The sequence below is a fragment of the Melanotaenia boesemani genome, chromosome 14 (assembly GCF_017639745.1).
Source record: "Melanotaenia boesemani isolate fMelBoe1 chromosome 14, fMelBoe1.pri, whole genome shotgun sequence".
NCBI classification, from domain to species: domain Eukaryota; kingdom Metazoa; phylum Chordata; class Actinopteri; order Atheriniformes; family Melanotaeniidae; genus Melanotaenia; species Melanotaenia boesemani.
Window position 1 is genome coordinate 20460014 of NC_055695.1, and position 25795 is coordinate 20485808.

General features: G+C 39.4%; 1 protein-coding gene across 1 annotated transcript in view; it reads left to right on the forward strand.

Moving 5' to 3' along the window:
• Nucleotides 1–25795, forward strand: part of agbl4 (AGBL carboxypeptidase 4) — a 357829-nt gene that overhangs the window by 304848 nt on the left and 27186 nt on the right. The window contains exons 7-9 of the mRNA XM_042006451.1: nucleotides 7025–7114; nucleotides 9031–9145; nucleotides 10822–10933. Coding sequence (XP_041862385.1) covers nucleotides 7025–7114; nucleotides 9031–9145; nucleotides 10822–10933 — 317 coding nt within the window. The remainder of the gene's footprint in view (nucleotides 1–7024; nucleotides 7115–9030; nucleotides 9146–10821; nucleotides 10934–25795) is intronic.

Here is a 25795-nt window from a genome sequence, read left to right on the forward strand (position 1 = left end):
CACTAAAGCTCAATATTCTACACAGACCGACATTCACACACAACTATAACCCACCAGTCCAGTGTTTTTCTCTCCTATTCTCATCAAAAGATTCATTACAATCATGTTGAAACAACACGATTGTGTCATTTTGTCAGCTAATAACTGAGATGCCAGTTTACCATAAATATATGTTAACATCAATATTCGCTGCAACAGTTAAAACAAGAAGTAGTCAGCAGCAGCTTCACCTGATGTAATTCAACTAACATTAGAAAAGTCAATTCAGCTTAGACAGGTGGGTCCATGCAGCAACCCACCTGTGGAGGTATGTTTGGTCCAGCAGGACCCACCAAATATTTCATGCAGTAAAATAAGCCAACAAGCATAAAAAACCTCAGTCACATAAATGACAACAAGATAAACACACGGACAAACTGATGAATGCACAAAGTTTCCTCATCAGCTTTAAACCTAGACTAATAAAATCTTCCTCACTGGCCCCGTTTACAGCTGTTTCTGAGTTGGACAAGGACAGATATGGTAGTGATGTGCGATATACCACTGATTTTCTTTATAATCTGATGCCAAGTATAATACAAGCCAAAATCGGCGATACCAGTACGATACCAATACTTTGTACAGAAACTTAATGTGTTTGAAAAATCTGGTTCAAAGCAGCCTACGCTGAGGGGAAAGGAAGTGGTAATTACATTTTTATAGAATACATTATGAATCAAACTGAAATTACCAGTAAAATGCATAAATAAATATATAAATACCACAATAACTGCATGTTTGTCAACACCTACATATTAAAATATTTAGTTACCATCAGTCTAAACAAATGTGAGGGATTGATGTTACTGTCTTTCTATCTTATTAAATATTTTTCATCTGTATTTTTATTTTTAAAAACTCTACAATGACTGTTTTACTAAATATTTAATGAAATATTCAGTATATTTTGTGGTCCAAGCCACCAGTAATTGTCCCACAAGTCAGTCGAGGTCTGCAGACAACATTGATTCTGAATGCCCACCACACGAGGGCATCAATTCTGGTGCTCTTTAATCCCCTATTTTAACCTCTGTTGGTCACTTTTAATAGCTTAATTTCCAGCCCTGCTTCCACATTTTGAGCTCAGATCAAGCGGCAACCTCCAGCGGAGAAAAGTGAAGCCTATGCAGAAGTGCAAAAAATTGCAGTTCACCCCTCATCCGCTAGGGGCTGGCTCCAAAACAGAGTAAATCCCCATAGACTACCATGTTAAAAAGACCAACTTCACAGTAGAAATAAACATGTTTAAAACCTGGTACAAAAGAACATTTTAGGATTAATAGGTCAAGTTTACCTTCATGACAACTGTGAGGGGGTGAATTTTTTTCTAACTCATCCGTTTGGATGTTATTTAATCTTGAAATTTGGCATAATTAGGGGCGTGTCCTTTTGATTGACAGGTATCCAATATCCTTGGCAAGAAGGGAGAGTGTAGCACAAACGTGGTTTTTTGCCGGCTAACAGTGTGCCTTAGCTTTAGCCCACCTACCTTCATTAGCTGGTTAGCTCACGTTAGATCCGAGTTGGCTCAGTTAGCTCTTAGCTACAAGCAGCTCGGAGTTTGAAAGACGTCAGTCATTCACCCCCACACTCACAGCCCCCTCTCAGCTCCGCCACTTTGCCCATTTTTGTATTTTCTGGTAGCAACGGTAGGTGTGATGCTGCCAAGATAGCGATGGTGGGAACTTCCCAATGAATTTCGTCCTCTGTGATGGACGTCACAGAGGCTCTATCCATCTTTATATACAGTGTCTCAGATCTCATTACAATTTTGTTTGCGTGTGGGATGCTAAAAGAGAGTATCGTTAATCCATTACACTTAACAACATTTTAAATTTATATTGTATAAAATGGTTCTTGTTGTTGCCTGAAGGTAATAAAAAAAACAACATCAACAAAACAAATAAAAAATGCACTTAGAAGCAGCTTCATCTCCATGTAGTTCAGTTACATTGCTGCACTTGTGAAGTAGTCTGGAGTTTCTCTCAGCAGTCAGTGTGTTTATATAAAATAGTCTTCATTGCAAGCGGTAGCATTATGCAAGTACCTTGTGACGTTTCTCTGAAAAAATTGTATGATTTTGTGCCCTTTTTAACACTCTATACCCAACAACACGGAGTCCTGAACCTCAGATTGAAAGCCTCTTTTGATAAATGTGGTGCCATTAAAAGGAAGGACATAAACAAAAACCTGGAAAACCTGGAGAAATTAAATGAAGTTTTTGTGTTTTTCTGCTGATTTGTGACTTTTGTCTCATTGACATTTTTAACCATTTTAATCATTCTGTTTCCTTTTATACCCCTGCATGAGTAAATATCTTAATAGAGTTCATTTCTTTTTTTTTTTTTTTTATTTGAGAAAAGATAGACAAGCCCCATTTGATGACAGCTTAGGTTGTGCATGCAGTTTTTGTCTCTTACTGCCTTTCCTCCCCTCCTCTCACTGCTCCCAGGGTTTAACTGTGTAATGTATGATGTGTTGGCTGACGGCGGATGTTTTATGAATGCGTGAGGAGGCCTTGGCAACACCCCTGCCTCCCCACAATAAGATGAGCTGAATAAATCTGAGACATGCCACAGGCTTTCCACACACACAGGCAAGCACACAAAAAAAATTAAGTCAGGGACCTGGTCAATTCCTGGGGAAGAAAACAGAATCATAAAACTCTTATCATTTTAGAGCCCTCTACACCTCGGCACAATCCTCCATCCCTCTCTGTCTCTGTTTTTTCTGCTTTTCTACTCTCTCTGTCTGGGTGTCCTTGAGGTGGCAGAGAGGTGGTGTCAGCAGGTGGAGCGAGATGGGGTGTGAAGCTTTGATGCTTGTTGGGGCTCACTAAGCTGGTCAGTACAGAGTGCTGCCTCTTATCCCAAGGCTCTGAATAAATTCAACGTCAGTGACAATTTACAGCTCGCGCCCATCCTCGATATGACGCACTGAGCAGAGCGTTGAGCGTGTCTTGTTGCTATTTCAAAAAAGTGAGGCTAATTTATTACAGTGTAAAATCCACAGAGCAGAGATATAGGGAGGCCTTGGTTTGGAACCTGTGGTGTAAAACTGTGGAGTGTGATGTTTTTTATTATATTGCTGTGTATAAGGGACAAGGCTGTAGTGTATACTAAAGCATAGAGTTTAAATGAAATGTGGGACATATTTGATCTGTTTTAATATTTAAAGCAAGTGGCTTTTCAGCAACCAGTAACATGACTCAAGTTTTGCAGTTTAGTGCCTTTCATGTCATAAAGTTTGGACATAAGTGAAATTTAAAAAGCAAGCAAACTCTGCTTCTATCTTCTTGACTCTAATTTACTTTTAACAAGGGTAATTGGATTTAAATATATGCCCCCATCTTCAAGAAGTCTTGACAGGGCTTCCATTGTAGTGGCCGTAGAGGAATGATGAAGAAGATCTCAGTTAATTACATCATGTCACAAGTTATGAGACTGAACCCAAAGTTCCCCAGACTGCTGTCACAGAAAGAGCTGACCAGCACAATCGAGACTGACCTTCAAAATCCATTAGATTTATGTTTTTTTATATATATATATTTTTCTTTTTTACCAGCATTTTCTTCTCTCCAGTAATTTACATATTTATCAGAGCCGATCGTGGTTTGACATCCTTTAATTTTTTATTTCCTCCCAGTGAGAGAGTGAGAAGCAATGTGCCGTGCAGCATGGGACTTTGGCAGGTGAAGAATATGCTGAGGGAGCACTTTGATTTGGAAGTGTGGGCATAAATTTTGCCTCTACTGCTTTCACTCACTCATTGTCAACTACCACCCCTCCTTCTCAGCCTCCACTCTCTCACTGTCGCATATACCTTTATTCTTTTACATGTGCAAGCCAACTCAATTCATTTTTTTTCCTGACTTTTTTTTTTTTTTTTTTTTTGTCAAGCTTTGAGTTTCTTTAACAGTACTATAATAACGTGAGGTTGAAGAGGGGCATATTTCAAAGTCATGGCCACATTAGGAAATGTGCCAAAACTTGATGTGAAGCACATGTAAACCTTGGATGTAGTGCAACATTAATACAGAAGGAGATTACAGAAGCAGCTTCTTGTACAATAATGGGGAAGAAAATGACATTCTCCTTTAATTTAAGCAAGCTCATATGAACAGCAGCACATGAAATATCACTCTGTCATCATTCATTTAACACAACCTGGGCCAAAATGCAGAAACAGTGTGAAAAATAAATACAAGCTGGAAAAATGCATAAACCCCAACAGCTTCATCTCAGAATCTACAGGTTTCAGTTAGGATGTTCAATGTTAATGATACGGACAATACAAACAGAAAAAAAAAACATTATTAAGAAAGCTGAGTTTAGTGAAATGGCTGAGATGGAAGAGGATAATGGTCTCAAGCACCCAAAATGTGAAACACAACAAAGACTATGTGTAATATAAACATACAGGTATAAAGACTTCATATTGAACCAAAACTAGACTGTATAGTGATAATATGTAGGATTAATTAATATAGGGACTCTTGACCAGGCTGCATATGTTTTATGAGGAGGGAGGTGTTGCTGCCACATGCAGTGAAACACTGACAAAAAGGAAGAAAGATAAAATAGTGTATCAAGTGCCAACATTCTTGCTAAGACCTTGAAAACATGTTTTTCTTTAAAAAGATCATCGACGAATTTGTTTGGTTAATTCATCGCTCAAGAGATTGATCCAGTTGAAGAAGGTTTCATTTCTTTTCTTTCCTTTCATCTGGGTCATGGTTATTCCTTAAAGACGTTGACTGAACAACGATAGCATGAACAATGATTGATTTTCATCTCTGAAATCTGTGTATAAGCTTTTCTTTATTTATCAGACATATGTACAAGTGGTGAGCATTTATTTGGGTGAAGAAAAACAGCAAAAAGAAGAACAATGTTAGAGTGTCATATAAATGACAGTGCAGTGATGTGGGTTTGACATCCAGCTCAGTACACTTCATGGAAAAGATTCATTGTTGATGGACTGCTGCTTCCTTCTTCTTTTCTGTCAACAGAAAAAAAAGAGCTTTTTCAAGGAAAAGAGTTTAAACATTTCTGTTGCCTTAGAGAGCTACTCTTCAGTCTAATCCCTTGCCTTGTCTTTCCTATTTACTTCTGTCTTCATTCCCTTTTTCCATCAGTCTCTCTACAGCCCCTTGGTTGCTGATCTCTACTGCCACCTTGGGGTCAGGAGATGCTACACCATCCCTGTAATCTTTAAACTTGACTATAACTTGACCCTAACCTTCATGCCAACATGTGATTTTCCTGAACATATGTGCAAACATTGATACTAATTTCCTGCAGTTTCCCTGTGGTTGTTGGGGCGCCTATGGAATAGTGGGACTTAATTTTGTGCTACAACGCTTGGCTGCGCACAGCCAGATACAGTGGAACGTAGAGATACAGACACATAAACACAACAGCTACTTGGGGAGCATTTTTGACAGCCCTGAGGAGACATATTCACACAGACACAGAGAGAAACACACAGACACACAGAATGATGTGGGATAAACAGTACATCCATTGTAAGCTCCAGGAGCCTGCTGGAAGAGATTGTTTTGATGAAGCAGCAAGGGCACACTAGCACTGAGACTAAATGTGGCATGGCCATGGTGGTTGAATTCCCTGACAGTCGGGACCTTGGCAGCTGCTCCTCCTTTGGCTCACAACTTTCAGGGTTCTTGGTTTTACTGTGGGGTAAATGACTGCGTGTGTTTTGTTAGCCCATGTCTGCCTACATATTTTTCTATCACTTTAGAAGCTATATGAATGTATGTCATAGCTGTGTTCTTGCTCCACGAGCCTGAGTGGTGGTGGCCTGGGGTTGGGGCCAAAGTAGAATTTGTAAGTGATGGAATTTCACAGCCACCAAGCACCCAGTGGCCGGCCAAACCGCAAGCACTCACATTTACAACAAACGGCCGGCTCCGCTCCACGGAGACTCCTGAATGGCAAACTCATTTGTCTCTGTGAAGGGCAGAGGGAGGAAAAAGCTAAATAAAATCAGAGGCAGAGTACTTTAATGGAACAATGCTTTTTTCTCTCTCTCTCTCTCGCGTTTGTTTACGACTCCTTAACTACTCAAATAGACACACATCTACCCTCACAAACACACACATATGGCTGTGAGGTTAAATTGGAATTAAAGAGAAGGAAAGGTGCATAGCCTGTTGCTAATTAGCATTTTCTCTGCTCAGCAGAAGAGGGCGGAAGAATCAATAAGATATTAAGTTTGTGTATAGCAATGAGGCACACAATCACTTTCATCCATTAGCAACCGCAGATTAGAAGAGAAACACTGGCCAAGAAAACAGCAAAACTTTGACCTCTGCGGATTTAAACCAGGCTGGGAATGCAGAATAGGCGCGCTTCTTTAGCTTCTCTGTAGTACTGTATTTAGAGCAAGAGTAAGGATTTTCCTCAAAACATCAACAGAAACTTCAGAGGTTTACTTTCACTATTCCAATTACAAGTTACTATAACTTTTTGATCCCGACCTCTGAGATAAACCATCTCTGGGATTTATACTCAAATATTTTATCAGTAATAAAATTTCACATGTCTGTCAAACACCCTCTTCTAAATCAGTAGAAAAAGGGAAACTCTTCAGCCGGACCAGAAAACATGATTCAAAGACCTCCTCCAGGTCACACCAGTTGCTGGCTGATCCTGACCCCTGTTGATGTATAATTCACCTGGACTGTTGAATATTCTGTGCAGAGTGTTGGTTTGATGTTTCATTAATGTGTGTCTGGCTGAAATGGACCTCCATGTCAGAATGTGTTGTGACCAGCCTCTAACATGTGGGCTGTGTTAAGATGCACATCTATTGATCCCAAATTACAATGATTCTAAAACTAATAGCTCCCTTCAAGGCTACTACAACTTTGTGCATTAAGAAAACCAGGTCTTTTCCACCATGATTTTACAGTATTTACCTTCTTTTTTATCTTTTCTCCACCCTGTCTCTCACTGTTTTTTAGACCATACAAGTGCAGAGAGAGAGAAGAAGCTGGTCTTTCTGACAGCTCGTGTTCATCCTGGAGAGTCTCCTGCCTCCTTCGTATGTCAAGGTGAAGTCATTTGGTGAATTCTGTTGCTGTGTTTGCTTGGATTGATGTAGACCAGGGCTACTCAGTTCAGTCCTGCAGGTTTTCAGTGTTTCCTTGCTCCAACACACCTGACTCAAATTAAATGGATCCAACAGCCCATGAAGTTCAAAGTCAAAGTTCACAATACGCATAATGTCCAGTGTATATTTTATAAACTTAACCCAGAGTATTTATCAAGTTGCTACAGCTTTTGCTTTAACGGGAGCATAGATTGTTAGAGGAGTTACAGTAAGTTACCTCAGAGGCCCAAGGTGCCCTTTTTTAATGTCATCTGCCCCCATATCCTGAACCGGATAAAATAGGTATATAAAATCGGATTGATGGATGATTCATAATTGAGTTAAATTACCCAAAAGTATCCAAAAAGAAGCCAAGGCTGGACATTAATTCTCTGAAAGTGAAGCAAAGGCGCTGCAGTGTTTCCTTTCTTTTCTACTTCCATGTTTTCTATATGATAGACTGGACTATACTTTATTAAAAAAGGAAAAGGTCACAGTTACTTGTCGTGCTAATTGAAATTCATGTGTATGAACATGAGTGGAAAGATTAAATCTTTGGTAATGAAGTAATATGGAATATTTTTATTAGGTTGACTATGTTAAAATTGACACAGTAAAATAGAATAGAAACACAAGCGGACAGTTTATCTAAAATACTTTCTGTAGTTGGAACAGTTGTTGTTTGACCTGAACAGAGCTGTCATAGTTTAATTCTCCTTGTGCCAGTGTTGTCTTTTCCTTTTTCTTTATATCTCCTTCAAAGTGTTTCTTGACCTTATGATATTTTCCATCAAGATCAAGTAAAAGTACTTTAAAGACATGGGGCATATTTTCAGCTATTAGACAAAAAGTACCTATGTCAGGCATGCCAAAGTCAGGTCCTCAAGATCTACTACCCTGCTACTTTTAGATGCAACCTTCTCTAACACACCTGTATCAAATGGCTGAATTCTCCCATCCGCATGTCATTCAGCTCTGCAGACACCTGGTAACGAACCATTCATTTCATTCAAGTGTCTTAGAAAAGGGTTGCATCTAAAAGTTGCAGGAAAATAGATCTTGAGGACCGGATTTTGGCACACCTGACCTATGTAGTCATTAAAAAAAGTCTTATCTGTATCATAACTGATCAACTCTGCTCTGTTTATCAACAAAACATTTAGCAACATAATAAAACATCATCATTTGGTGAGCTTTAAAAATTTGTGAACATCACTGTACTAGTACTGATACTAAGAAGACATTTTAAGACCCACACTCTGCACCTGAACCTTAAGTTATTCACTGTAACAAAAATAGAAACAAGAAGCTGTATCTCTATGTAAAATCTCAGGAAATACAATCTAGAAAAACAATTGGGTTGCAGTGTTCTCACTCTTAAGCTGTGGTAGCTTAAATCTAATAAAACACCTTGAAAAACTGGGAGCCTAGTAGGCTTCATGACTCTGTTGCTTCCTCCCACCTATCTATCTATCTATCTATCTATCTATCTATCTATCTATCTATCTATCTATCTATCTATCTATCTATCTATCTATCTATCTATCTATCTATCTATCTATCTATCTGTCTGTCTGTCTGTCTGTCTTACTGTCTGTCTGTCTGTCTGTCTGTCTCATCATGAATCGGATGATTTGGCTTTAAGCCTGCCGCATGCTGTTTTTTCCAGCGCTGTCAGCTCCATTCTATTTGTATTGATTTAGGCTTGATGTCTCCTATTCCTCCCTCGATTCTGATGATGCCCCCTTGCTGTCCTTCCCTGTCCTTTTGTTTCTCAAAACTCAATTAACTGCTAGCCCGCCTTTGGTTTTCTTTTCAAGTCTATTTCCCTGTGTGTGTGTGTGTGTGTGTTTCTGTGTGTGTCTGTGTGTGTAATAGGTGTGATTGACTTCCTGGTGAGCCAACATCCAGTTGCTCAGATCCTGCGAGATCATGTGATCTTCAAGATTGTCCCCATGCTGAATCCTGATGGAGTCTATCTGGGAAACTACAGGTACACAGTCATGCATATTTGGATTCTACATTTGAATGCATCAGATACTTAAATAGATTTCAGTCATTTGTGTGGGATTATATCCTCTTAAATCCACTTTTAGTGAGCTTAATTAATTCATACAGCTAGCAGCAGTATGTTTGTTAGAACATAGTGTTTGGTTTTAGGGCTGTTCTTTCCGCCGCTCTCTGTCCATCCTCTCCTCCTTTCTGCCTTTAACACTGTTGCTGCAGCTCTGTGGGTATCCTCCTCTCTTCTCTTCTCTTTCCCTTCCTCATAATTGCCTTTTACTTAATAGGCTCAGCCCTTAGAATACTAATGCTTACTGAGATAAGCATCAGCAGCATGCTCCCACTGCGTTTGTGAATGCCATCTAGTGGTCTTGCATCTCCACTGCCTCAAAAGTATGTCTTCTGGGACTCTCAGCTGCTCCCCAACAGGGAAGGTCTCTGTAGTATTTATTGTTGACTTTGAATAGCTGCTGCTTAAATACTGTCCTCATTAGTTTGCTTTCACATCGAGTGGTGATAAGCTTTATATTGACAGAAAGTGAAAAGTGACAGTCCTCTCCTCACCAATCACACATGCAAACACACACAGCAAAAACACATGCAGAGGAAAAAATCAATTGTAGTTAACCTGGGATGAGTATTGTGTTCACAGATGGCTGCTCTCATAGTTACCCTGCAGTCTCAGGGTAACAATCTGTGTCATTACAGCAACTCCAGTAAATGTCAGAGATATACATGTCAGCAAAAAGGATGGATTAGAGCGCGTCTTTCCTGTAAACATCCCATTATGGCAGTTGGAGGCTGCTATAGGCAGGGCACCCCTTTGACCTCGTCACCACTACATCTACTCTGCTGCTCCAGGCTACACAGAACTTTCTTACATGCCTGACTTCTGTGTTCCCTACACCTGCAGTCAGACAACACAAACAGGCAAAAGAAAATAGGCAGAGGAGCAATTTACCGTCTATCTATGTAACGTAACAAGGGATTTTTTTTTATTATTATTACTGGCAACCAAACAGTTATCTTTGCATTAAGTGTGATTGTTCTTCTTTTGGAAGATAGGCAGCTGTAGATCCATGTTTGCAACCAGTAGTGCCTTCAGTGTTAATGTGCACATTACTAGAGTTGATGCTGTGGCTCCTCTTAGCTTGATCTAAGTTGGTAAAGTTAGGGAATCTAAATAAAGAACTAATATAAAGATTTAGATCAATCACCTTCATAATTAGACACTGCAGGGTTTTTCTTTATTATTATTATTATTATTATTATTATTATTATTATTATTATTAGTTCAGAATAATTTAAACTGAGGGATATTTATGGTCATAATTTTTCAACTGCTGCCTTTTTTTCTTTCCTTTGCCTTTATTGGCACATTAGTGTTTACTATCACCACCATCTGTTGATCAGTAGAAGTGCCTGAAGCTACTGGCAGGAAATGCATATATACACTAAAAGCAAACAAATGAGGAACTAATTCTTTGAAAAATGCTGTTGCTCCAAACATGATCTATAGTATCTCTTGAGGTCAAAACATCTACATCTTTCCATTAGTCATTTGCTTCGATGTGATGAAAAGACAAACTGCATTAGATGTTTCTAACTGACTCTACTTCTGTGCACATGTGTGTATTTTATGTGTGTTTATGTGGGTGTATACAGGTGTTCTCTGATGGGCTTCGACCTGAATCGCCACTGGCAGGATCCCTCTCCATGGGCACACCCCACGTTGCACGCTGTTAAACAACTCATAGTGCAGATGAACCAAGACCCGGTGAGCATGAACAAAAACACACACTCACACACACAAGCTCACGTGTGCTCTAGTCCATGCTCAACAGTCCTGAATCACAGAGGTATCCATTGGTCCCAAGAACAGTTTTGTTTCTCTCTGCTTGGTTCAGCATGTTTCTGCAATCTGTGTTTAGGGTGGTTGCACAGGGGAGCATAGAGAGGCTAGTCAGCACCTCCAGAATGTCAGCTAGGCTCTCCTGGCCATTCAAAACATATTAGTGAAGCAAGACTCTATGCTTTCCGTCTTAAAGTCTACTGTAACTTTTTCCCTCTGTAGTTTTAGTCTTTCTGTCTGAGGAATGCTACCCAGGTAGGCAGGGATTTTTCCCTCTTTGTTCCTGATGTTAATTATAAGCAGAGTGTCAGGTTGGTAGGATTACTGAAGGTCAGTGTGTGTCCTGGGAATACTCTGCCCTTTTGTACTCTTCTCTAATCCTGATAAGAGAGGGAGCAGGCTGTGGAGGGATGCAGGGCAGGCCAGAGATGTGGTGAGGTGCAGAGCTGGCATCGGGCAGATTAACCTTTTCCCCTGATGCTGACACACTGATTGATAGACTCTGTCATGGCAGGGTGATCCACTCATGCCTGTCATTCACACTTGCATGCAGTAACACATACTCAGCCAAACAAACAGCCTCATCACAGAAAACACACACTAATAGAAATACAGCAATACATAGATTAAAGAATCTGGTGGGGGTTTTTTTTTTTGTTGTTTGTTTTGTTTTTTTTAGCTGCATACTTGCTAAAGATGGGCATTTAAACCAAAAATGTATTAGAAATCTCAGAGAATTATTTTACTATTCCTCAGAATACACTTTTGCCCCACCCCTAGCAGGTGTTTATTGTGGCCAACACTTTGTTGCTAGTATTGCCGCAAACACATTCTGTTACTTTTTGTAATAAACATAGTTTATCTGGTGGCAAAGGTAGCCACTGATTGCTGATTTGTGAATGCATAGGACTGTGGGATGCTTAACGCTCAAATGACTGCCCATAGTCATGGTAGACTTATGATGGCTTTACCTGGCAGAGGTTGACTAGACCTCATTTTAGTTTAGTTTCTTCCACACATATTTTTTCCTAGTTGTTGATGACTCTGCATGTTTCTTATATTTGTACTATTAGCATATAATCTCACAGAGCCACACATTTTGTGTCAGAGCCTAGCAATAGTGAAGCTTCTTCTGTCGCTTTTTGCTGGAAGTTGGCTAACAGCTTAACAAACTGACTGGTAATAGATAATTACTACATGGTGCTGGTTAAAATCGAACAGTAGCATATCAAGACTATAGTCACAAACTATTCAAATGACTGTTCAAAAAGTAAAAAAAATCATGATACATCCCTAATACTTGTCTCAATAAATTTTATTGTCACACAGTTTTACAGAGCAGTACATTCAATTTTTTTTATTAAGCATCTATTAAGTTGTTGATGTAAGAATCTAAAGAACGATGAGATAAATGCTGTCAGTGGAAGTAACAAACAAACCAAAAACATCCTAAAAGTCACATTTTCACTTCAGACATTTCTCTATTTCTCATCATTTTTCAGTGAATGAAGTCTAATTTAATCTCTTCTGGCTTTTGAAAATGACTGGAATGAAGCAAATAACAAAGTTCATGTGTAAGAAGAAAATCTAAGAGTTTTAGTCACGTAGTCATTGTTGCACATTTTCACAGATGCAGTCTTAATTACTGGCAGACTTAATCACTTGCCACCACTGTGAATGACTTCTTTCACTGAGTAAACGCAGCCCCCAGTCTGCAGAGTATTGGACCATATGTGTCCTAAGTCCACTCCTGCTGGGCAGATATCTTCCTTTCCCTCTTATACGCTGTTGACAATCACCCCACCAGCACTTGTCCTGCTGCTGCCCCTCTTCTGCCTTACAATTGCCTTCCATCTTGCGGAGTTAATTTAAGAGCTTGGGCAACCTCTCTTCTTCTTTTTCTCTCTTGCTACAGCCAGTTAATCCCATCAGACAGACTACTCATGTCTGGGGCTCCCAGATGCCTGTTTCAATGCCAGTTCTGCAGTGAGAAGCCCCTGTGTTGCTGCTCCCCCTTCCCTCCCATACATGTTCATCCCACACAGTGGGCATAGAGTCTAATGAGGCTACCAGGGTTGGAGGGCTCTGCTGGAGGACTCCATTAACAGGAGATCTGCAGAATCCACAGCAGAACTGTAGCTAAGCTACAGTACCAAATGTGGTCCATCTATTAGCTTCTAACTCTGTGTGGTTATTTGTTTAAAGTCAAGTAATAGCTATAATGGTGACAACATACCTTACAATTGTGCTTAAATCTAAATTTATAGTCTAAAGTTATATATTCAATGTATTATTTAATAGCATAAAGGATAAGCGAGTTTAGAGCATTCATAAATACATCACACAATGGCCCTTTTCACACATCACTTTCATGCTGGGACAGATGTGCTTTAGTTGTATATCAGGGTCATAAATTAAAGTGCAGAAGTGCAATAGGAGGTGGAAATTGTTCCACTGCTAATGCACCTGAGTTGCTAAGGGAGATAGTAACAGAGGTGAAGCTGTCTGTGTGTGTAAGAGCTGTCTTAGCACACACTGATACAGCACTGAGCTACTCTGTTTGGTATATGTGAATTACTAAAGAGGGACTGCAGTGGTTTAACAGGGACATCTTATTGGCTTTAATAAGGTGCCAAAAGGGCTAGTTGTTAAGACTACTGAAATCTTGGCACTAAAGTAACAAGTAAGAAATTGGAATCAATCAACAACACATCCAAACCTTTGCTCAGTAATCACAATTATTTTGTTCAAGGATGGTGAAAAATATTACCTTTTTACCTCAAAGCAAAGTCATATAGTTCTTGTACTGAGATTATATTTCGATATCTGCAAAGTTACCTGGACAGCAGTCACACTGGTTGGTTGCAGCTGTTAGTCTAGAGTTTTGAGAAAGATAAAGATAAAAAAGGCTGTAACAAGACAGCGTTAATAGATGTTCTATTTTGTCTGTACAGATTTTGATAATGAGGCTTTCAGTGGACAAATAATTGACATCAACATTGTTTTAAATAGTAAATGGACTTGTACTTATATAGCGCTTTTCCAGTCAGTTTGACCATTCAAAGTGCTTTACATTACTTATCACATTCACCCAAGGGCACCAAACACTCCTGTTATACATGGTGATTTGTTGGCTGTGACCTTGAGAAGTTTTTTTTTGTTTGTTTGTTTGTTTGTTTTGTTTTTAGGATTACAAGAGATAAAGGATTTCTTAAGAGGTTGTATACAACTCTTTACAAGCAGATGGTGCATTTTCAGTGAGGACTGCATTCTTAGCAGACATATATTTGATCAAATCAAATCAAACTTTATTTATAAAGCACTATTCATTCATAAGAGCAGCGCAAAGTGCTTTACATAATGAGAACAACTGTTTAAATGATAAAAACCCAAGCACACTCAAAGTTTATCACAAAACAAATCAAAGCACACACACTTAATCATATTCTCTCACACACAAGCTAAATGGACATGGAATCCCACATCCCCACCCCTTGACCCTACTCTAAAATAAACTGTCTCTAACAAAAAACATCAATAGTCTCTGCAGCCCTGAGGCCCTCAGGCAGGCTGTTCCATAGACGAGGACCATAGTGATGGAATGAAGCCTCACTATTAGTTTTAGTTCTTACTTTAGGAACAGCTAACAGGCCGGTACCAGAGGACCTCAGGGTCCACAGGGGTTTATAATTTAAAAGCAGGTCTGATAAATAAGAAGGCCCAAGAACATTAGGACATTTATAAACAACTAAAAGAACCTTAAAATCAATCCTGAAACATGTGGGCAGCCAATGCAGTGACTTATAAAACTGATGTAATGTGTTCCCGCCCTCTGGTCTTTGTCATAACGTGCAGCAGAGTTCTGGAGTAACTGTAAACTAGAAATACTCTTTTTAGCAAGACCAGAGAGTAGGGCATTGCAATAATCTATTCTAATTGATATAAAAGCATGCATCAGAACCTTGGTGCTGGCAAGAGAGAAATGGGCAGAATCTAGCTATGTTTTTAAGATGATAAAATCCTGTTTTTGTTACATTTTTAATGTGTGGAACATCCATCTTAAAGTCAAAAAGGACACCCAGATTTCTCACACACTGAGAGGGTTTGAAATTCTGCACTTTGGATGAAATCTCTCTTGTCTTTAAGACCGATAATTAAAACTTCAGTTTTGTCCTGATTGAGTTGTAAGAAATTCTCTGCCATCCGAGACTTTAAATCTAAAATACAGTTTAAGAGGATGTCATCAGAAGACACAGTGATATAAAGCTGCGTATCATCAGCACAGCTGTGAAAATCAACTCTCTGTCTCCTGATGTCAAGTATTTGGCCTAAAATTTATCCTTGGGCAACCCTACATTTCATTTCATGGATTTTTGAGGAACAGGTATCCATACTTAAATAAAATCATCGATCTGTGAGATAGGAGTAAAACTAGTTAAGAAAAGTACCTGAGAGGCTCACCAAACTTCTAAGTGTGTTTAATAAAAATCTATTGTATCAAAGGCAGTGCTCAAGTTTGTGTACATCCAAATTACATTTGAGGTCATTAACAATCTCTAAAAAGGCCGTCTTGGTACTGTGGTTTGTCCTAAAACCAGACTGCCATTCTACCAAGATAATATTTCTATTTAAGAACTCATTTAACTAAATAAAAACTACTTTTTCTATCATTTTTCTTAAAAACATTAAGTTGGATACTGGTCTGTAATTATTAAAAACAGTGGGGTCTAAATTCCTCTTCTTCAGAAGGGGCTTCACCACTGCTGTTTTTAAGGCTGACAGGAAAACACCCACTATCATTTTTAATCTGTTAAATTTATCTACAATAATATCACATGATGCTGGTAAAATCTTAGCAGTGGTTTGGTTGAATGTAAATAAAATTCAGAAGTAATATATTGTTTCCCCACAGTTCTCACAGTGCTCACCAAGGTATCCTGTGGGATAAAACTGGTGATTTTAAAAACACACAACGGTGGTCTGACACAGCCAGGTCAACAACAGAGGACACACCAGTGGATAGGCCATAGGTTATGACCAGGTCCAGGGTGTGTCCTCTGTTGTGAGTAGGCTGTGTCACATGCTGTTTAAAAGGTTTAAAAACTCACTAGTGTCACTGTTGTCGATACGCAAATTAAATCACCAGTTATTAAAATCTTGTTGTATTTAATAAGTATGGTTGATTAAAACTCAGAAAATTCCTGGATAAAACAAGAGGGAGATTTTGGTGATCTATAGACTGTAATGCAATAAACTGCTTGCTGCTCAAATCAAGAATTATTATATAATGAGGTTGTTTTTATTGAGACTGAGCAATGAGCAAATGAAGCTGTTCCACCACCTTTTCTTCCTTCCCTGGTAGAGAATAAAAAGTAAAAATTTTGCCGGGAAACCTCGGTGAGAGTAACTGATGCATCGGTGCAAATCCAAGTTTCAGTTAAAAAAAAGAAACAGTCAATCTTATTATCTAAAATCAGATCATTCACAAAAAAAGATTTGTTTAAAAGAAATCTAATATTCAAGAGAGCCATGTTCAAAGGTTTGAGAGAAGGTGGTCCTTTTGTTTGTCTCCCTAAATGTTTTTATAACTGGAATCAAGGATACAGGGCAGGGCTTGTTCATTTTGTCCTGGTGTGTGGATGGTGACTGCTGAAGAAGTAGTGAACTAGACAGAAAAGGCCGGACGGGGGAGCTAGTAAGTTGTGGGGGGCTCTGTACCGGCTGTGGTTGTGCAGAGAAGGAACTGGGTGTGAGGGTGTGTGATGTAAGGGGTAAGTCTTGGAGTTGATTGTATTGCACATTGTAAGTTGGATGCCAGTACAAGTGAACCTAATTGATTTGGGTGCAAACCGTCAGATCTAAACAATGAGGGGCAATTACCTGAACATGTTAAAATTGTCAATGAAATTAATGTTCAAAGTTTTGCAGGTGTCTTGAAGACAAAAGTTGAGTCCAAGTAGTCTGCTAAGATGCCCTGCACCATGGTTTAGAGTGGGTAGCGGACCACTAATAAAAAAAGATTTGCCACAGTTTTTTAAAAAGTTAAAAAGGTCCCTAAAATCCCTTTTGGTCAGTTAGGACTGTTGGTGGGTGGTGCCATTGGCACTATTACCGTTTTAAAGAGTCCAGCAGTTTGGAGATCTTGTCTAAAATGACTGGCAACGTGGCTCCAGGTAAACAGTGTGTGGTTGCATTAAAGAAACGGACATTTCTTACCAATAAGGGTGGTTGGAGGGAGGAGAGGAGATGGACTGAAGAGCTGGGTCGTCTGGCGAGAAGAAAGAGGATGCTGCTTCGTTGCCTACATCAACACATAGTTAATGTACATTGTTGCATTTTCTTATTATAATAATCTAAATAGCTTCCAAAATACCATTATGCAGTGCATATTTGGTGAGAATGTGAGTCATCGTGACATCTGTGATTTTACTGAGATTAATTATACAACCACTAAACAGTTTATCTGTATGTTCCTGCTAATAAACACCAAATGTATAAAGTGAGCCAGAGGAGCAGAGCAAATGCAAAGAACGCAGTTGCTGAATAATAGAACAAAAATATCATGTTTTATCTTCTTCCTTTGACATAACTACCAGCAGCTGAAACAAATTGCAGTGACTGCAGCAGTTTATTACTGTTTCCAAAACATCTCACACAGAGTCAGTTGGTAGCTGCGAAAGTCAGACAGATTACAAGAAACACATTTATTTACTCAAATGTAAGTATTGTGGACAAGACTTAAGTCACTCTTTATTTATTTATTTATTTATACTTTTTTTTGTCTTCTAAGGGGTCTTGAGTAATAGTTTTCCATAATTTCCAAAGGTCTTTTTAGGTTTTTCTTTGGGCATTGGCTGCTTTTTTACTCATTGTCAGTTGCAGTCTTTTATCTGATCATTTGTGTTTTTTGCTTGACAAGCCATTTAACATACACTGAAATAATCATTCAAATATAAACAGCACTTCATTCAAGGAAAGAACCAGTGGACTGTTGTACCACTAACCTGTCACAAAGACACAGTATTTGCTCCCATTTCTTTCCTGATTGAGCTTGACAGAAATAAAATAATATTTCTACATCAACAACATTATTCCCAAAAAGCTATTAGCAAAACCTTGGTATATCTCAGCATGGTTTGCAGCATCTTCCTAAAAATCAGAGGAAACTAGACAAGTGGAGGACAAAAGAAGAAGTGTTAGGCCTAAATAAAAAAACATCTACAGCAGATGAACAGTATTTGAAATTGATTTCCTTAAAATACAGGGGAAACCCCAGCAAAGAGCTAACACAAAACCTGAGGCTATGTATTCTTAAGAAAAGGAACCAGGTAGAAAAGAAAAATATATAACAACTGGATTGAAAATCAGTGGCAGCAGGTCTGGTGGAGTGATGAATCCTGCCTAGAGCCAAGACCTCACCATTATTGAAGCAGTCTAGGGCCATCTTGACAGATAATGGAACAAAAAGCACCAGAATCAAAAGAATAGCTTTGAAATGTCCTTCAAGAAGTCTGGAGAGTCATTCATAAAGAGTTCTTTTAAAAAATTACAAGAAAGGTAGATACAAAGAAATAAGGGTGGTTCAAGTTTTTTGCACAATACTGTTTAAAATCTTTCATGCAACAACAACTTAAATCTGGCAGCTGCTCTGCCTTTTCCTGTATTCATTGCTCTTAAATATTATTTATGTATATTTTAAGCATGTTTTTTTTCTTTATGTAGTTTATGTGGAGTAATTAAGACACAGTTCAAAGTTGCTGTAGATTGTGATCATAAATCTAACACCAAGACTTTGTCATGACCTCTTTAAACTCCTGCAGGTCTGTACATAAGCATCATAAGCAGAGTTACAGAGCCCTCTGATTTGCTAAAGAGTCTTTTCAGTTTGATACCCCATCACCCATTTGTGTGACAGACACCTTAGTTTCTCCAAAGTGATCTCTCCGACATGTGAATTCAGCAGTTCTCTCTTTTTATTGCTTCAGTAACTGGCTGTGAATTTCCTAGACAAATGTAACTTGAATCAAAGCTTGACACAGAAGAAATATGAGCTGTGTTGTATTATTAGATGTAAACTTTTATTTGACAAACATTTCTTTAGAAATTTAACACTTCTCATAATATTTCCTCTCAACACTATTAAAGAAAACTGACCTAAATAAGAATTGTCTTAAATCAGAGGCATAAATCCCATCAATGAACTCTCTTGGAACACTTTTACAAGTCTGTAAATACAGAGATGAGTTATTATTATAGTTTGGATGGATTTTGAATTCCATTAATTTTCCTCCACTTATTCAAAGTTGGGTCACAGAAGTACCAGGTTCTGGAGGGAAACACAGACATCCATCTCCCAAGTGACACTCTCCAACTCCTCTTGGGGGATCCCAAGGCCATTTCTATACTATAAAGACTATATCATATCTCCAACTTGTCCTGGGTCTTTCCAAGGCACATGGTCAAACTGGGCAAGCTCAAAAAACCTCCAAAGGGAGGCAACCAGGAGGCATTCTTATCAGATACCCATACCATCTCAGTCAACACCTTTAGACGTGGAGGAACAGTATCTCTACTTCAAGCTCACCCCTGATGCTCAAATTCCTTACCCTGTCCCTAAGGCTGAGCTCTGCCACCTTCTGAAAGACACTAATTTCAGCTATAATGTATATGCAATCTTATTCTTTCTGTGACAATGGACAACCCTGGCAGAGTCTAGCATACACTGTAAATGAGTCCGCTGTGCCAAAATTTTGACACAGCTGTTACATTAGTTATACGAGGACTTAATAGCCTGCAGCAGGGGCTCTGGTACACAGCATCAACCACAGAATTCCTGTGGGAACACGGCCCAGTTTGACCAGACTGGCAAACTCCCATGACCCGCTCAGTAACTTCACAAGGATGAAGATGTTGTCCACTGTTGGGCAAAGACCGCACTCCTCCTCTTGAATTCAGAATTCAACAATTGGCCAGAGCCTTGTTTCTAAAACCTGGCCTGTGACCCCCCCTGTAGTTAGGATACATTCTCTGGTTCCCCTTTTAAAAATTCAGGACCACCACTTCAGTTTGGTTCTCCACAGGCATTGTCCCAGACCCCCATGTGATGTTTAAGAGATTTGGGAAACAATTATAAGAAATGTTCAAGGAAATTAGATCCAAATGTGAATGTGGAGTCGCTGGCACTGAATGGTGGTAATTTTGCTGCTACAAATTGTCCATAACACACAGTTATACACACAAATAAAAATTCTAGTGTTGGATGACCAGTGGAGTTAGATTCACATAAAACAAAATTACAGTCCTTTTATTCTAAGGTTTTACATATTATAACTTAATGAAACATTTTTCGAGCCTTACTAGGACTTGGGTAAACACAATCTCAGAGAGTATTATTTATTAATTTAACTCCAGTATTTTCCACATGGGGATCCTTTGCACTGGGAGCTTTGCCTGCTCAGTCTCGGGGTTGTTGCCACAGTGATCGCACTTGACCGGGTGGCTCCGGGTCCTGCACTGCAGCCCTATGGCTGTTGTGTGGACTCTGGCCTGCCCTCGTCTGGGTGGTTGTGGTGGTGGCATCTGTGGACATGGGTGGGCTGGCTTCTGCTGTGATCTGATCCCCAAGATATAATTTCCTCACAGCAAAGTCAAGCCAGATATTTATTACTTTTAATATTTTTATACTAAGAGACAGAAATTAAGGAGTTCATGCTTGTGTAGAATGGGGGGTTAACTGCTCTGTTTGTGCATGTGTGTGGATGTCTGTGTGACTGCATATGAGAGAGATAATAATGTGTTTTTTTGTTTCTTTCTTTCTTTCTTTTAATTGCTATGTTACTTTGGTGTGCAAAGGGTTGTTTTTACTTTAATATGCATAAATTGTTTTTTACCATGTAAAGCACTTTGTGTTGCCTTTGGCATGAAAAATGCTTTATAAATAAAGTTGATTTGATTTGATTTGATATCTATTTAGAAAATCTAAACCTAATCTAATCTGATCTAAAGTGCAGTTAATCCAAACATATCCTTGTATGTGGATAACAGAACAATTTTATTGTCAGCGACTTACAAAATTACTTAAGTCTTTATATAAACATTATATATATGTAGCCGGGTTTAGCGAACACACGTGACTCCAAATAAACTGTCTTTGTGGGATCTTGGTTCCCCTTTTTTGTTATTATTTCGCGAGTCTTTTACTCATGGCCATAAAAGAAGAACAAACAAAAATTATATCTCTGTTGTGCGGACACAAACAAAAAACACAATTGAACCAATCCAATAAGGTACAACACAACAGTGCACGACACGGCAGTGGCACCTAAATGGATAAATAAAAACAAACCATTATCATCACACTGCCTTTTCCCATACCCTTACAAGTACAACACTTATGGCACATAAAGAACATGTTACACCATTTAATGTTGTACAAAAACATCTCATACACATAAAAGAAAAGTGAAATGGTCTTACCTAGCACATGTATTAACCTGCAACCCACATGTGCTGGTCTCATTCCATCATTCGCACTCCTAACACCATAATAACACACAATATGAACAAAATCCAACATATTAGATAATATTATATAATTTCCTAACAGTATTTTCTTGCTTAAATACTAAATAACAGAGGATTAATATAAATTGTTTCTCACCGCTGACATGCGCAAATCTCCTTCCTACCGAGTGCTTCCTGCTCACTTTCTGTCAAAATCTTTCCCATGAGCACTTTCAACACGGGGATACTGATGCGCAAATAAAAATAGTCCCCCTGCTGTCTGAACTTGGCATAACGTTTTTAACCAATAATATTGAACAAAGTGGATTTTTTTTGAGATTATGTCCATACCACCTTTCCATTCTTCCTCCACCTGGTTACATATAAGTTTGTGCAAACATGGGGAGGTACTGTATAAAGCAATCACCAATTCTACATTTGCTGTTAGAAAATAAAGCACCATTGAAATAGTTCTTTTTGTTTGGTTTAGGATTAGATCAAAAGAGATCCCAGTCAGATGAGTTTAGTCTCTTATGACAACAAGATGTGGTTAGTACTTTTAAGAGCCATCTTTTTAAAACTTTTATTGTATTGCAGACAGTAGAATGGATCTAGGTATTGCACTCATTCAGCATCCTCCTAGTGTTAGTGTTTGTAACTTGTGGGGTAACCCATGTCTGTTCATGTTCCCCTCTTTCAGCATCACTGCTGGTCTCAATTACAGTATCACACAGCTCTTTATCATGAATCAGTAACACCCTGTAACACACTTGGTATCCTTTAACATGTTTGTCAGAGTACAGCATAAATGTCTAGACAGTGTATATTTTTAGTCATTTTGATGCACAAACCAGTTTTGTTGTCATAACTGAATCAGTTTTGCATATAACTTTCACCCAACAACGAGTGACAGCTGATCACACAAGGAAGTTCAGTGTAGGTCTCGAGACTGAAAGATCTCTAACTGCTACCAGTCCTGCCTCCATTTGTGGACATTGTTGCCCTAAAGGCAGCATTTGTTTCTCATGACAAGCATTGCAGCAGCTGGTGTGTTACATCACTGACACCAAACAACACTGTGTGTTTCCCACAGCTCTTCTAGTGTCATGAGCTAAAATTAAATATCCTTGTCACTGAACAACCAATGATATTTAAAGTTTCAGAACTGTTTGGGATTTTTGTAGTAATGCATATATATATAATGTAATATAAAATATCTGTGTGATCAAGTAGCCATTATGTAAAGAGAAACTAAGTATTTGCTCAGAAGTAGGCTGTAAACTTTCTTACCATCTATCTGAGGGCAAACTTGGTTAAACTGTTTCATAAAATTCCATCATTTACCATCTGTAGCTGAACATCGGTCAGCAGGGAAAATGGCTGAAAGAGTCAGTGATGCAAGGAGCTATAATCTGTTCCCAAGCTACCCTGTTGTTTGTTTTGAAAAGAGAGAAATGAAGAGGGTAGAGGAAAAAAGGAAAGGAGACCGAAGAAACAAATGGACCCATCTCCTTCCTAAAGCGCTGCTTTTCCAGCTCATTTATCAAAAGCAGAAGAAGAATTCGTTTTGATTGGCTGATTACCAGAAGCATTCATCACTGGCAAACGTATCCCCACCAGTCTGACACTGCCATTTTGGATAATTTGTTAAGGACGACAAAGAGGTCATTGTTGCCTTGACTCATTTTTGACCTTTTTAATATTAGAAAATTAATTTTCTATCTGAAACAAATGTATTAGGTCCTGTCACAGCACCTAGATAGATTCTGCACCCTGAAATCCTTCCTAATGCCCTCTGTTTGTGATTCCTTCAGTGCTGCTCTACAGTCTCTTTCCATCTTTATCTTTCTTGCTCATCGGTTAGATTTGCCTGATGTGAGAAGTGTGTTGGTATTTTTGTCTTTCTCTCTTCCTCCCTGTATTCTCTCTCTTCTTGTGTGTGTTAAATTGTCCTCTGGTGTCATCCAACCATTTCTGATCCATTTTTGAGATTTACGGACAATTTTTCCCCATCATCCCTGCATCGTTTTAATCCCTCCATCATCTCTTACTTTATTCTTTCTCTGTTGGAAGATGATTTGTCTGCTTTTCACAGGAAGATTCAGATGAAGCTCTCTGACTCCGGCAATCGCATGCTGTTTACTCAACGTATTTCAATCAATCTCAACTTTTAACTTGTCTGTACACAAACAAACACACACACACACACATATATAATATATATATATATTTACATATTTTAAACTATTTATCTCTTGCCTTCTTTTACTGCCTTTTCTTTTCACATCTTTCTTTCTCTACCTATCTCCCTGTTTCTCTTCCTTCCCTCTTCTTCTCCTGGCAAGCCCACCAAACAGATGTGGCAGCTTATGTGTCACTAACAGACCCGAAGCAGAGGGCTGCCTGTGCCCGTTCAGCCTGATTACAAGTCACCTCTGTGTTCATAAACAAACAAATACTACCATCAATTTGAGAGCCCCGTACAGGCTGGGAGGACGATGGAGAGGGAGACGGAAGAAAATCAGATAGACTGAGACAGACGGAGGCAGAGTTTTGTGTCATTTACTCTCATCCTTGAAGCAGGTCATGCCATCTGCCATGTTCTGTCACTGCTACATCATTAGAGGGTCAATGACCATGCACCCTTTTGACCTGAATGGGCCTCTGTAACAGAGGAAATATTGGTTAGAGTTTTATGGTGCATATGTGTTATTATGATATATTTTTTCATATCCTTTCTTGAGGAAACTATGATGCCTACTTAATTCTATCATTCAGATCTAGGTGGTCCATAGAAAGCAAAATCACATTTCTGAGAAGCATATCATTTGTGTAAAAGCTATCACTAGTTGACTTAACATTTGAAAAAAGGTTGAGCAAATATTAGCAACAGCATTTCTCTCAAGCTTTAGGTTTTTTTTCTATAAGTGCAATAAACAAAATATAAGGCACAGCAGCATTTCATCTGCACTAATTTGATGATCCATTCAAAGAGCTACACTGTGAGGTTACAGGATTCTTTGAGATTCTGCAAGAAAATGATCACTGGCTAATTCATCCTTACAAAAACTTCGAGCTATGTGTTTGTGAGTAATTCACTGGGGTCAAGAATAATAGCAGCTGTGGGTAGACTTTTCATATTCTCACAGTCAACAAAAGAAGCTTTTTAAGAGTTTAGTATGTGTCATTGATCTGTTATATGTTTACATGGTGGCTGCCTAATGTATCTTACCACTAACAGCCGTGCCTTAAACTTCTGCTTGTCTAATCCTGCAGTACACTAAAGTAATATCCAGCATTAACCCATCCAAAAAGTCTGATATGACCCCTGAGGCACTCTGCGGATCAGCTGCAGGACACATCAAAGATGCGCAGCAACACAGACAATCTTTGCCTTCCGATGAGGAAGCAGAGTCTGGGGTAGCTGGTGCTGGTTCTCCCATCTCTGGGGCTGAGGTCACTGAGGTGGTTAAAAAGCTCCTCAGTGGCAAGGCCCCGCGGGTGGATGAGGTCCGCCCAGACCTTAAGGCTCTGGATGCTGTAGGGCTGTCTTGGCTGACACGCCTCTACAGCATGGACGTCGGGGACAGTTCCTCTGGACTGGCAGACTGGGGTGGTGGCCCCCCTCTTCAAAAAGGGGGACTGGAGGGTGTGCTCCAACTACAGGGGGATCACACTCCTCAGCCTCCCTGGTAAGGTCTATCCCCTGGGGACTCTTGTGGGGGCTACTCCGGGAGTATGAAGTGCCGGACCCCCTTGTACGAGCTGTCTGGTCCCTGTACAACCGGTGTCAGAGCTTGGTCCGCATCGCCGGCAGTAAATCAGAGTTGTTTCCGTTATGGACAGAATTTCTTGGCGCAGCCGAGGTGTTGAGGGGATCCAGTTCGGTGGCCTCAGGATTGGGTCTCTGCTCTTTGCGGATGATGTGGTTCTGTTGGCTTCATCGGGCCATGATCTTCAGCTCTCACTGGAGCGATTCGCAGCCGAGTGTGAAAGGCCTGGGATGAGAATCAGCATCTCCAATTCCGAGACCATGGTCCTCAGCCAGAAAAGGGTGGAGTGTCGGCAATGAAGTCCTGCCCCAAGTGGAGGAGTTCACGTATCTGAGGGTCTTGTTCACGAGTGAGGGAAGGATGGAGCTGGAGATCAATAGGCAGATCGGTGCCGCGTCTGCAGTGATGCGGACGCTGCATCGGTCTGTCGTGGTGAAGAAGGAGTTGAGTCAAAAGGCAAAGCTCTCGATTTACCGATCGATTTATGTTCCTACCCTCATCTATGGTCACA